The 14,944-nt window shown below is 43.3% G+C and overlaps 1 protein-coding gene across 2 annotated transcripts in view; it reads right to left on the bottom strand.

The window, feature by feature from the left end:
* Positions 1-14,352, bottom strand: part of LOC148507792 (cell adhesion molecule CEACAM1-like) — an 89,514-nt gene extending 75,162 nt beyond the window's left edge. For both annotated transcript variants that reach the window (XM_088445604.1, XM_088445605.1), the window contains exons 1-2: positions 14,209-14,352; positions 13,689-14,003 (exon numbers count right to left, since the gene is read on the bottom strand). In XM_088445604.1, coding sequence (XP_088301730.1) covers positions 13,689-14,003; positions 14,209-14,266 — 373 coding nt within the window. In that variant the 5' untranslated portion in view covers positions 14,267-14,352. The remainder of the gene's footprint in view (positions 1-13,688; positions 14,004-14,208) is intronic.
* Positions 14,353-14,944: the final 592 nt, after the last annotated feature.

Here is a 14,944-nt window from a genome sequence, read left to right as displayed (position 1 = left end):
GAGATGCTGTTTGCGGCAGCACACAAAACGGAAGCTCTGAACAGGAAGGGAGCAGAGGGATTTTTTAAGTCTGGTACTAAGCATATGTTATCATTGTGCTTCTCTGATTATGTATGGGAAGGCTGGGAGGGGTACAAAAGCACGGCAGTTTAAAAAAATATAGGACATCTATGAAACATTTGCCACACAGCATTGGCAGACAGGATGGCACTTTAATAAACTATAAAATTAAAAAAGTCACGCACAAATGTCCCAAACAGCACATAATGAAAAGAAAAGGGGTGAAAGATGGAATTGTCCTTGCGCCATTCCACCCACACTTATGTTATATATATTAAACTGGACATGCACAGTTTAACAAATCAATCACTTTAGTGACAGGAACTGTCAATTGTGGCTGAAGCGATTGGTTTGTTTGGGCCCCACAAAACAAACTACCAATGGGCAGCTGACATTGCTGGCAATGACTTCTATGTGCACAAACTGGCTTTGCAGAGGCAAGATGTTGTCGCCATCATCACCCGATTCCTCACCCTCATCAGTGTGTACATCATCTTCACACAATATTAATTCGTCCCCACTGGAATCCACCATTACAGGTGCCCCTGAGATTGTTGGATGTAATTGGCAGTATAGGTCTTACATGTGGGATTTGTAGATTATTTTGATGAACATCATATTTTCCACATTTTGAGGATGTAGCCTCCTACGCTGATTGCTGACTTTTCTGAGTACACACTGGAGGGTGGCCAGCTCAAGTAAAGCAAAGCCAGTTTGTGCAAGGGTCTCCAAATTGCCTTTTTTTCCCTGCCAGTAGTCAAACTGATATGCCTATTTGGATGCTATCATTAAAATAGTCCTCAACCATTCTTTGAATGGTGACCATATCAGATGGAATCATGGTAGAGGTCTCACTAATTGTAGACATTTCTTTTAGACCCGACTTGATGTCAAAGCTTGGTTGTGTTGACTCATCTGCATCAACAGTGGGTCTTTTTTTGTGAAAATTTAGTTTTTTCTTTGCAGCCGCACTTGCTGGAGAAACTGAAGGAGGAGCCATCGCTGCATCACGTTCCACTTGAGCTGACCATTGCTTACCAACAGCTCTTGCATCTCTTCAGATCTGTATCCATTGGGAGGAAAGACACAATGTATGACTTAATCCTGGGGTCGAGCATGGTCGCCAAGATGTATGGATCTGATTGAAAGAACCTGACAACCCTTGGATCCTGGCAAAGGGAATAAAGGACTTGATCTACAAGTCCGACATACTTAGCAGAATCACTTTGTTTCAGCTTCTCCTTCAGTTTCTCAAGCTGCTTTTCCAACAGTCTAATTAGGGGAATGACCTGACTGTCAGGACTGCGACTATTTCAGTACATAAAGATAGATTACTTTTTCCAAAGTTCCTTTGTGGTCTTTGGAGGAGCTATCCTGCTTGCTGGTGTTCTTCACTTACAGGAAATAGAGAGTTAAAGTGATCATCTGTTTCCAAGGTGTTGTCAGGTTGTGGGATTTCTAGATTGCTCATTATTTCAAACCTGATTCCATTTGTGTCACATGTTTTGAACTTCCTATGGATCACAGACGTCTAGTTTAAAGCCTGTTACTAACTGTGTCTCAGTGTCTGTGCAACGTTACTTTCAGGTCTTTCTTGACTCCTGCCAGATCCCTGCTGTGCCTGTGGGTTGCTGTGGACTTTGCTATATCTCCGCTCATGTTCCAGCTTAACTTCTGATGTCCATTACCAGCCGCACTACAGAGCTCAGCATAGCCATTGCCTAAGTATTGCTTTCTGCTCCACTGTTATGGTTTCCCCATTTTGCTGCACTATTTACTTTACCTGTTGCCTCTCACTCCTGTGGACATCAAATCCATCTTCGTTACAGTTGTCACGTGCATTGTTACAGTTATCATCACCAAATCGCGGGGCTCAACCCCGTTCCGGATTCTAGTCACACCGCAGGGCTCAACCCTGTTCCGGAACCACACCGCTTCACTGGGCTCAACCCTGCTTCAACCTTCATTGCATTGCGGGGCTCAACCCGCTCCGGATTCTAGTTACACTGCAGGGCTCAACCCTGTTTCGGAACCACACCGCTTCACAGGGCTCAACCCTGCTTCAACCTCATCGCATCACAGGACTCAACCCTGCTCCGATCTCACCACATCACAGGGCTCAACCCTGCTCCGACCTCACTGCATCACAGGGCTCAACCCTGCTCCGACCTCATCACATTACAGGGCTCAACCATGCTCCGACACTCATAGCATCACAGGGCTCAACCCTGCTTCGTCTTTCATAGCATCACAGGGCTCACTCTGATCCGGATCTCCATCACTACAGGGTTCCACCCAGGTGAAGCTCCTCTATACCATCATGAGGTGTTAGCCTCATACTGGACTTAGGGTTCCCTACCATATTAACTTTTCTGTGTTAAAGACTATATGGGGTTTTTTCTCCTATACTCATTATTGCTTATGTGAACCTCAGTGTTGTTGAGACTTTATGTGAGATGTTGCTATTATATTTCTCCTGTGAATAAATTCTATTTACTTTTATTCTGTGCTATCGAGAGTTCATGAAAAGGTCATTACTAAAGTCACCCCAGTTTATTGTGCCTAGTAGGCCTGCCTCCTCCCAGGAGTCTCAAGTGTCGGCAGCCGTGACACTGACTTTACCTGGCAGTGTCTACTTCGAAGGGTTTAAGCACTTTGCACAACATGGAAAGTATTTTCCACTGATATTGAGTGAATTACATTCCCCCTCCTCTTCCTATGTCATACTTCGTTGTGTCGCTTTGGATGGCATTTTGCTGTTCCTCCATCCACTGAAAGGATGCATTTCCACCTTGTAACTACCTCTTGCTTTAACTGGTGGTAGGGAAAATTCAACATTTCTTGCAGGTGCTGCAATCTTCCACATGCACCAGCTGAATGGTGAAAATGCCCTGTCATTTAAAAAAAAAAATGTTGCACCACCAAGTTGATTGTGTGAGCAAATGCACCCAGCTGCAATTCTCTCATAATATTGGTGGCATTGTCAGAAATCACAAATCCTGAGGAGAGTCCAAGCAGTGTAAGCCATTTTGCAATGACTTCCCTGAGTTTTTCTAAAAGATTGTCAGTTGTATGCCTCTTATTGAAACCGGTGATACACAGAGTAGGATGCATTTGAATAAGCTGCTTTTTATTTGCTGCTGATGCTGCTGTTGGTGCCACTGAAGGCAATACAACCACCCAGTAGACTGTTACAGTCATGTAATGTTGCATTTTCTCTGTTCTGCTTGTCCACATATCTGTGGACAGTGGGTACAATGGCAGTTTGTAGGACACTAGTTTTTTTTAACATCCCTGTACAGGCTTTGAATTGCTTTTCCAGTGAAGTGGAATCTGGATGGGATTTGGTAGCGGGGACGGAGGACCTCAATTAACTGTCTAAAACCCACTGCACTAATGGTGGATAATGGCGCACATCTAATACCAGCATAGATGTTATGATGTCAGTGATCCACTGTGCAACTGGGTGACTGCTGTCATACTTGCTCCTCTTTGCAAAGGATTGTTTAGCAGTAAATTTTATTTTTAAACTACTACTAGTAGTTTTTCTTGTCCCCTTCTGTGATGAAGATCCAATCCCAGCAGCAGCAAGCATAGAATCCATGATAGGAGAGGACTGAGTTAGCCTTATCCAATTGGATGCAGTACTACTTCTGATCATGATTGTGGATATTGTTGATAAAGGTGTTGGTGGTGAAGATGACAGGTGCTTAGATGTAGCAGAGAGAAGGGAGCTAGCTGACACTGGTCTGCTTGTTGTTACTGTTTTAGCCAAAGTTTCACAAAAACTTTTGATGGATGTGCTGCAGATGAGGGAGGAGGTTCCTAGATGGTTAAGGCCCCAACCTCTACTTAGTCTGGCTTTACAAAGGGTACAGATGGCTTGACAATTGTTGTCCAGATTTTGGTAGAAATAATTCCACAAATAAGAAGTGGATTTTTTTGTCATACTGTATGTCCAGTCATGACAATGGGCTTATATTTATCATGGGCCACAACTGGTGCCTGATTTACACAAACAACATCCTCATCAACAACATCCTCATCAACAACATCCTAATCATCAACATCCTCATCATCAATATCCTCATCATCAACATCCTTTTTAGCGTCAGCTACACAATTATCGCCCTCATCCTGGTGCACTTCCACAGCAGCATACTCAATTTCTATATCAGCATGTTCACTTGTGCTGTTCATCCCCACATTTGCAGAGGGTGCACAAATGGTGGAAGAAGGCTCCTCTTTGAGTACAATATTGGAAAGATCAGGCTCACACATGGCACCCACTGACACACTTAGGGCCTCATTCAGAGGCGGTCGAAGGATGCAAGTGGTCGCTCAGAAACTGGGCGGGCACTTGCATCCTGACCACCCGCCTCTGTTGCGGTCGTTAGGCTGTGGGTTTACACCCACAGCTCTAACGACCGCTCGGGTGATGGTCGCGATGGTCATTGACCATCGCGACCATCGGGGCTTACGACGAGACCCTAGGGTAGGGTCTCCCTTGTCGTAAGCCCCGGAGAGCTTCTAGCTCTGTCTGAGCCGGAAGCTCTCCACTGACATCACTAGTGATGTCAGTGGGGCCACCCCCAAATGGTAGGCGTTCCCATGGGAATGCCCCCATTTGGGCTGCCACCCCCCCGGCCCGCCTTCCAAACGGGGCGAGCTGTCAATCAACATCGACAGCTTGCCCCCTTTGGATCGAGACCCGCTACGACCAGCGCTGTCGGTTGTAGCGGGTCTCACGCATGCGCACAACTGCGCCGTCATGCGCATGCTCTGTGGGGGGGCCATCGACCCGGTCCAAGCACATCGGCGCTAACGACAGGGTCTGAATGACCCCCTTAGACTCTCCTAAGGGATTTGTGACATTTCTGAGACACATGTCAACAAGGAGAAGGGCTTACATCATTATAAGAAGCAAAACCACCAGTCATAAATAAAGGCCAAGGCCTTAGCCTTCCCTTGTTACTTTGTGTGGTGAAAGGCATATTGCCAATTTTATGTCTTTCTGCAGCTAACTTTCCCTTTGATGTTTTTTCTTTACCACCGAAAAAGATTGGCTCTTTGATTTTAGATGCCCTGATTTTAGCCCTGTATGCCCTTGGCATCGACTTTAGTACTGACATTGATGGACTAGCACAGTACAGCCCAGTACTCAGCAAGGAAATGGTGCCAGTCACCTTGGGGATGTGCATTAGCAGACCCCTGTTTTGGGCAACAGTGCTCTCAGAGCTCAGTGACAGCACACAACTGGATTGGACACACAGCCCCTGATTGAACAACAACAGCCGCCTTCCAACAGCCCCCTTGTCACACAACCCCACTTGGACAGAGCACAGCACAGCCCAGGACTCAGCAAGGAAATGGCACCGATCACCTTGGGGATGTGCATTAGCACACTCCTGTTTTGGACAACAGTGCTGCCAGAGCACAGTGACAGCACACCCCTGGATTGGACACAGACCCTGATTGAACAGCCCCCCCCCCTGGGCAGAGCACAGCACACCCCTGTTTAAACAGCCCCCAGGACACAGCACAGTGACAGCATACCCCTGTTTTGGACAACAGCACTGCCAGAGCACAGTGACAGCACACACCTGGATTGGGCACACAGCCCCTGATTAAACAACAACAGCTGCCTTGCAACAGCCCCCTTGTCACACATCCTCACATGGATGGAGCACAGCCCGGGACTCAGCAAGGAAATGGCGCCAATCACCTTGGGGAGGGACTTTATATACAATCCAAAACCCGTGAGAAACCGACAGTGGGAGGATGGCATTTTGCCTCATTTCAGAGTCCCTATTTTCGGGTGGGTCTGGTTCTCAGAGAACCGGACCCGGTCATCTCTAGAAAGTAATATTAAAAACTCACACTCTATTACATTGCCCGAGTTATATCCTCACAATGGCAAAACATCTGGATGTGAGTTTTGCAATTGCAAGTTGTGGTGGTGTGAGAAACATGAGAGTTGCATGTTCTTGCACCCTGTTACATAGGGTGATTTCAAGGTAAGCTCTATACACGCACATTTCCCGAACTCGGACCCTATTACATTTTTCCCTTAGTGTCTATCTAAACATTGTCAACTTTTTTACTGGAGATCTATTGATTGGATTACAAAGGCATCATAGGGGTAAATTTACTAAGAATCGAGTCTGGGAGAGTTTGGTCATTTTTTCCCACTCTCAAATTTACTAATGTCAAACTCGGGAGAGAGATCTTCTTTGCTACGGGAAAATACTGGAGAGTTAGCAAACTCTCTTCAATTCACCATTGTCAAAACTCGAGAACCTTTTCACTAGTGAAGATAGGATTCGGGAGTTTACCAAGCAGAGAGTTTCTAAACTCTCATGAGAAGGGAGAACTCTCCTGTAAAAACTTGTGAAAAAAGTTCACCTGCCTGTGATCTGCGAGTTTGGCAGAAACATACAGAGATCACTGTGATCCATGAATGTTTCTGTCTATAAATAGAAAAAAAAGGTTAAAAGTTTTTTTTTTAAATTACATAGGGTCCCCCCCTCAAAGCATAACCAGCCCCGGACTTGCCAGCCAGTCCTGGTTTCTAAAATTATGGGGAACAAAATGTGTAGGGCCAGTCCTGGTTTAAAATATAGAGAAAAAAAATGCGTAGCATACCCCCTATATTTAAAACCAGCACCGGACCCAAAATGGCTGGGCTGTAATGCCACAGCCCGGAGACCCTATTACCGGGTCTCCAGGGCCAAAGCATTATCAGCCCAAGCCGCTCAGGCCAATCTGGGGATCTTAGGGGAAGTGGGGACCTCCCCAAGAAGGGGTCCCCCCGAAACTCCAGGCTTGGACTGAAGCCCGGGGCTCTTTCCCTGCACCACTGTAGCATTGAGTACGGGGGTAATAAAGTCAAAAATAGAATGAAACTATTGTATTTTACAGTGGGACTACAGGTGCCAGCATGTCTGCCCTTTGGCACTTGTGGAACTACAAGTGCCAGCAGACAGGCAGCACCTGTACCCCCACTGTAAAATAAAAAGTTAAATAAAGACAAAACACACACACCATGCCATGTGGGAACTGTCAGTAGCCGGAGCCAATCTACAGTTAGCGGCCGCTGATTGGCTGGCGGGACGTGCAAACCCTATGTAGTCCCGTCAGTTGGCATTCACAAGTTATCTGTATGTGTGGCAACACACATACAGATACTGGTCCGTGGCTCAGGTAAGTAATTTTTTTTTGCCAAGTCTTGGGGGTGCTATGGAGACCAGCACCAGGATATAGGTGAGTATGCAGTTTTTTTGCAGGGCCATTCATTAAGGATTCTACATGGGACAAGTGGACAGGCTGGCTGGTATAGGTAAGTATGTGTGAGTGGGTAGGTGTATGCAATAAAGTTATACTTGGCACGGTGTGTGTTTTGTCTTTATTTAACTATTTATTTTACAGTGGGGGTACAGGTGCTGCCCGTCTGCTGGCACTTGTAGTTCCACAAGTGCCAAAGGGCAGGCATGCTGGCACCTGTAGTCCCACTGTAAAATACAATAGATTCATTCTATTTTTCACTTTATTACCCCCGTACCCAACGCTCCAGGGGTGCAGGGAAGAGCCCCGGGCTTCAGTCCAAGCCTGGAGTTTTGGGAGCAGCTTGGGCTAATAATGCTTTGGCCCTGCAGACCCACTGAAAGGGTCTCCGGGCTGTGGCATTACAGCCCGGCCGTTTTGGGTCCCGTGCTGGTTTTAAATATAGGTGGTACCCTACGCATTTTTTCCCCCCTATATTTAAAACCAGGACTGGCCCTGCAGCCTGGTGTTGGTTTCTAAATTATGGTGGAACCCTACTCATTTTGTTCCCCATAATTTTAGAAACCAGGACTGGCTGGCAAGTCCGGGGCTGGTTTAGTATTTTTTACAGTTAAAGCACAAGCAGTTTACACATATCTTGTGGATATGTGCAGGCTGCTTGCTTCGGAGAGTTTTGCAGAGAGAAGACACTGCAATCTCAGGTGAGTAATCTCCTGCAAAACCTGCTATTCGGGGGAGAAATGTCGTTCTGCTTCACCATCGGACATCTCACTCTCAGCTACACTTACTTCTTGGTAAATTTGAGAGTCTCAGGAGCTCAAATCACCCAAGTTTCTGCGTAGCTAATCAAGTTGATAAAAAAAAAAAATCTCCCAGACTCGATTCTTAGTAAATTTACCCCTAGTCTGATTTTGGGAAAACATGATGGTAAACTACCATCATCAGATGCCAGACATAGGAAACCAGATATCAATTCATAAATTCAAATAAAATCAGCTACTTTACTCCATTAAGCATTATATGCATCAGTGACGATTATTCAGTAGATATATATCAAGTGACAAATAAAACTGCATATAATAAATGTTCTGAAATGTGACCCCTAAGTTGCAGTTACATATTTCTAACTGTATATGGAAATTGAAAATCAGTCATAGCTACAGTATCACCTTTAAACTCATTGAAAGTATTCATCAATGGAAGAGGAAATACAGTAAAATGCACCACAAAGTATAAGTTGTAGAGATGTGCGCAGACCACAATGTTTTGTTTTTGGATCTGGATTCATCTTCATGTTTTGGTATTGGTTTTCAAAACCACCCTCACGTGTTTTGGTTTTTATGTGTTGGATCTGTATTTAAAATTTTTTTTTTTATATATATGAAACAGTTGAAATCACATAATTTGGGCACACAGGCTGGCTGGCTAAACTAAGCAACAGAACAGCGGCACAAACACATGGCAGTTTAAAATACTATAGCACATCTATGAAACACTGCCACAAGCAGTGGCAGACAGGATGGCAGTTTAATAAACTAAACGGCCCCATAGAAACTGAGGGCCTGATTCAGAGCCGCTCGTAAGCGGCCGCTGGTTCGCTCCGAGCAATGTTCGCACATCTGCGCATGCATATGGGTTGTAATGCGCATGCGCCAACCAGTCAGTGCGGTCGGAAATCGTGTGATCGTAAAATAGCGAATGCCTGCTAATTTGAGTGACAGAATGAGGCGTTTGTGGGTGGTAACAGGGGAAGGTGCTTGAAAACAGGGAGTGGAGATCCGAACGCAGGCGTGCCAAACGGTCAAAACGGGCGTTTTAAGGGTGTGCATAATTAACAAAGCAGCGTCATCGACCACATCACTTGGTTGTCTTTTAGCCTGAACTGCTCGCATGATTGCGGTAGGAAAATGCTACCACAAGAATAGCGAGCAGTTCATACGCCTTTCGATGTACTCGATTAATCTAATAAATAGCGGAGATGATGTATGATGCGAGCGGCCAAGGGGCGTCTTTACAAAATAGCGAGCGCATGTTTCGGACGCTCGCTCAAACATAGAGGCGTCAACAGACCGCAAAGAGCGAGCGCTCAATTTAAATAGCCAGCCCCTTTTTCTAAATGAGCGTCCGCAAATAGCGTCCGGCTCTGAATCAGGCCCTGTTTTCATTAATCAAGAACTCGATCAGAGACCCAAGGGCAGTATAGGGAAGTGGAAGTGGAATATGTATGTAGAGGAAGGCAAAAAAAGGAAGGAAGGATTGATTATTTAGCTACTTTATTTAATATACTGTAATTGTTTAGACTGGCAAAGAAAATTTATGAGGGAGGAAGAAGGGTAGTATTGCCAGCAGGTCAGCCTGCTCGTACTTGTGTTCTCTATCCCTTGTTGGGAATACTTGGCTATTAACCTTGTATTATTATTACTATTATTTTATTTTTAAAAATGTGTAGAAATATATTAGAGCAATAGCCTTTATGCAAAAAAGACTGTCCCCAATGCCCCCTAAAAATACAGCCCATTATGAAAAGAAAAGTGATGCATGATGGCATTATCCTTGGACACCTTTAGGGGTCTATGTACCAAGCTGATTTTTACATAAAATTATACAGAAACTGCAGTTTCACAGAAATCTCCGGCAAAGTGCTAAATAGCACTTCAGATCGCAGTCCCCATTATTATCATTGGGAACTACGATCTGTTCCCATGTACTAAACTCCAAAAAGTGAAACTTTTCTGAGTTTAGCAGCGGTAGTTTACACCATCTTCAGACTGTTAACCTATGGGGACTCCCGATGCAGAGGAAATATCTTTCGATCTCTTCCCCGCAGCCCCTGTCCGGCCCCGGAAGCTGATGCCATGTGCATGCACAGTGTCAGCTTCCCCCGGAGAAGTCTTCTCCTAAAGCCGGGGATATAACTCGTGGGGACAGCGGTTACAGCAAACGCTGATCCTGCGAGTTCTCCTTGGTACATAGCCGGGAAATTTCAATTAAAAGTGAAAATATTCCTGGTGAGATAGATACATAATAATCACGGCAGTGCTGCGATTATTAGTACATAGGCCCCTAAGACTCCCCTCAGAGATTTGTAATGTTTCTGAACACACATCTTGTTTTTCAGCCTTAGGGGTAAATTTACTAAAGTGAGAGTTTTTAGAAGTGAGTTTTAGAAGTGATGTTGCCCATAGCAACCAATCAGATTCTAGCTATTATCTCCTAGAAGGTGCTAGTAAATGTTAAGTAGAATCTGGTTGCTATGGGCAACATCACTTCTAAAACTCACTTCTAAAAACTCTCACTTTAGTAAATTTACCCCTTAATGTTTTTTTCTGCACTGATTTGCCTCTTTTATATTTTGATACTTCTAGATATTGAGTGAGAAGGTGTTGCATATTTATGTTACCTGAGTGAAGGCAGTTCTAGAAGGCAGTTCTAGAACCACCACTTGCAATAAAGGCCAAAGCCTGAGCCTTTCCTTGCCACTACATGTGGTGTATGGTATGTTGGCAATTTTATGTGTTTTGGTAGTAAACTTTCCCTTTATTATTAGAGGTAATGTTTTTTTTATGTTTTATTTTCCTATTTTCAAAACAAGACATATTGGGTGAGAACAAGTTTTGACAGGCGGTAACCAGATCAAGACTTGGGGCCAAATGTAACAGAGAGAGAGTTTAGAAAATGTGAGAGTTTAGCAATAACCTCTCACATTGGTCAAGTTTTATCTTCAAAATGGGAAAACATCTGGATGAGAGTTTAAATCGTCAGAGTTTTTTTAGTCTAAAAACATGTGAGTTTGCTTGTTCTTGTACTCTATTACATTGGGCAAGTTTAAAAATAGTGAGAGGTTACTGCTAAACTCTCACATTTTATATATTCTCACCCCATTACATTTGGCCCCTGGTCCTATGCGGCTGATCCTGAATGCGCTGTTTATGGAAGCACATGAGAGATGGACTTGTTGGAACTACTGAAGACATACATGACATGTGCTTGATTTATCTCATGTAACTACAGCCTAATGCAGGAGATATTATAGAAATCTCCTGCAAAAGGCTAATTAACACTGCACATACATGCCTACTCACCCAGGAGTCACGGGAGGCTCCTGATTTTTCGGGTAACCCCCCCCACACCCCCGGAAGAGTAGGCATATCTCCCGCATCCCGCCCACTTCCTAGTAAAGTGGGCAGAATGGGGAGAATTTCCAAGAAATTTGCGAGTCCACAGGGAAGGGGCGGGTCTTCATGATGCAAATTGCTCCATTTAGCCCCTCCTCCTTCCTACGGACCCGCAAATCATGGGGATTTACTGTAAAGGGGACGGGGGCTAATGATGGCTATAGCCTGGCCCTGTCCCCCGAAGCTGAGAGTACCAGGTCCTCCTGCTGCTCCCGGAAAGGACAACTTAAATGTCGGTTAGTAAGCCACTGCAGACCGCAGTCCCCATTAATGTCAATGGCAACTGCAGTCTGATCAAGATGTACCAAACTCCAAAAAGCTTACATGGCATAAACCAACAACATGCTCAGATGTGTTATAATGTGTTATAAAAGAAAAATGTGTTATAATGCGTTACCCTGAAACAGATCAACAAAGGCAATCCCGGGGGACCCACGCCCCAAAAATGAACCAAAGTTGCACTACAGTATATAAAACTTGTAGGACTTACCTAGAATTGTGCCTAATACTAGTGTGCATATTCATTACAAGACTCCATGCTTTTAAACCAATAAGGTAGGGGTGCTAATCCAGACTGAGGGCATCTCCTTTCCCTCAGGTGTGCAATAAAGCACATTAAATGGAAGATATTATCATTCTTTATATGCAGCAGTAGCTGCTCCTACCTATCTCTTTCACACTGCACTTTTCTTACTATGGCGGTGCCCTGGGGTGGCTTAGCTGGGCTAGTTTGGGGGTGTCCTGCGCTCTGGATTTGAATCGCAGTATGTTAGGGACCTACCCTACAGAGGTTACCTGGATATGGTGGGTAGGCCCATAACCTTGGCCAAGATTATGTTAAAAACCTCTATTGATTGCAAAATTTTATTGCATTTATATATTATTAATAATTTGGAGTTGTGCACCTGAGATTTGTCTGTTTTTGAGCCTGCAATTAGTCTCATCAGGTAGCACCTCCCATTATATATATATATATATATATATATATATATATATATATATATATTCAGGGTGTGCAGTCAAGAAATCTTTCCTATATACTGTGCGCATGCAGTGTCAGTATCCAGAAGGGGTCTTTCAAAAATGTAAAAGACTCCTCCAATATCCCCGGGATGTAACTTGCAGGGACAGTGGTTAGTGTTACAGCTGTCCCTGAGTGTTACAATTTTACATGATTATCTCCACTATGTACTAATTGTGTTATCCCTGTTGTGATGTACAATGAAAAAATTGCAGCACTTCTGCAATATTTAGTACATATGCCTATAACCTCAATTATTTCACCCCATACTGGAGGGAGTGAAAGTCCAGACCAATTGAGTACAGTAATTGTTAGCAATTGCTACAACTACCTGTACCTACAGTATTTACATAACTTTGTTTTTTCACTCACTAGCTCAGTAAATGTAAGGTTCTTTATTACACCTGCTGTAAGACTTTTGGACTAATCTGTTGCTCTTTCTGTAAGAACAACTTTCAATGGATGTTACTGCCTACTTCTGTTTTCTTTAATGGTGTTTTGTCTTATTCCTCAATTTACATTATTTCTTCATGTTTTTGCATCCTATAATATTTCACCGTTAAAAATATTTACCTTACTTTTTGCCAGTTATCAATTTACTTATCTCTTCATAATATATATTATCTTTAAATAATTCCTTTACCTGCTCCCATTCCCCATTTGTTCAATCAACCTCTCCTTTTTATCAATATTCTTCCACACATCCTTCATCCTTTACCAATCTCTAGTAATTGTAACGTTATCTACTTTAATTCCTCATATAATTGTATATTTCTACTTGTCTTTATCTCTATTTTCTCTGTCTTCATCCACCTATTCATCCTATTACTGATCATTACACTATCTTCCAGGTTTGTTCTTTCCAACTTGAAATAAAGCAGGAAACATAGTTGTGTCACACTAAAAATACAGTACATACTTCTTTATCCTTACATGCTCACAAAATGAAATACTTTATTATTAATATTTATATATTTATATGTTCTTTATTGTAGGAGAGTATTGTCATCTAAGTATCGTAGATTTATTCTAATGAATAATTGTACATTACATTGTATGTCTATGTCACTTCTTGCTCAACACAGTATTATTTCTATTGTAAATAAAACTTATTGGTAAGTTATTTAATTATGATTTATGGTTCTTACCGTAGATGTTGAGCTGAAGATGTTGTGTGTTGCTCAGTGAAAAGTCGGCATTTTGAGCAGTCACTGTGTACATCCTCTGATCAGCGTATGTGACATTATCCAGTCTCAGGCTGCCATTCCTGTACAGCTCACATCTCCCCACATACTGACCAAAGTATGTTATATTTCCAGAAGGAGGGAGGCTAGCTACTGAGATAGTGCCATCAATAGCATTGCCAGTATTCCATATTATTGTACTTGGTTGGAATGGGAAAGTCACATTAAAGGTAACAGATCCGCCTAGAGTTCCATTCACCACCTGATCAGCCACAGCACCTGCAGGGGATAAAACACCACACCATCATCATCATTGTACTTACAGGAATAAGACACATACTGTAACTGATTTATTATACAGCCTGGTGTAAATCTTGGACTGATTAACTAATTTGCTGAGGTTTGTTCAGTTCTCACTATTTCTTTGAAAGGAGGGCTTAACTTAAAACATTGTTACATTTTCACACAATAGATAAAATCTTACCTGAAACCAGCACCCCCAGCAGCAGTATACAAGTGAGGAAACATTTATAAAGATCCATGGGTGACAATTCCTGTCTGTGTCTGATGCTGCTGTCTCTGCCTCTGTGCTCAGAGCTAGAACCTTTGTCCTGTGCTCTCCAGGTCCGGTCACTTTCACTTCTTCTAAAGGGAAGTCTGTGAGATATTAATTAATAACCAGATGCTGTGGAATATTGCAGTGTAATATCATACACAGCTTCCTGGTAGCTCTGCCAATGACACACATCTTATGTAAATACACAATCCACTGTATGCACAGGAAATAGAGCACATCATCAGTGGTAATTGCAACTGCCATGGGCTGTTCCTAAGAATATACAGTATTTTCTCTGTCTTATTAACCATGAACCCATTATTCTTTCATATGCATTTTTAGAACTATTTTTAGATTATTCAAAAAGATAACACTTATACACACTGACTTTGAAAAGATTGTGCCCTTTTAATGCTCTGTGTATTGAGGTACCACTCGAAATGCCCCGCAATTATAATCTGTCATTACATGTAACTGGCAATATGCTGAAGACGGATACAGTCAAAATGTCAACGTCCGGGAGGCCGTCTGACTAAATCCCGGTGTCTAAATACCGACGCGGGACTAAAGACAGGCGTCGAAATCCCAATGCCCGTCTATATCCTAATGCCGGAATCTAGACAGACGGCTTCCCGAACGAATTTAAGCCGGACAGTGTTAGCTC

Source organism: Taudactylus pleione, unplaced genomic scaffold (genome assembly GCF_031769625.1).
Source record: "Taudactylus pleione unplaced genomic scaffold, aTauple2 ptg000384l, whole genome shotgun sequence".
NCBI classification, from domain to species: domain Eukaryota; kingdom Metazoa; phylum Chordata; class Amphibia; order Anura; family Myobatrachidae; genus Taudactylus; species Taudactylus pleione.
Note: the sequence above shows the minus strand (reverse complement) of the source record. Positions and strands in the feature narration are given on the sequence as shown.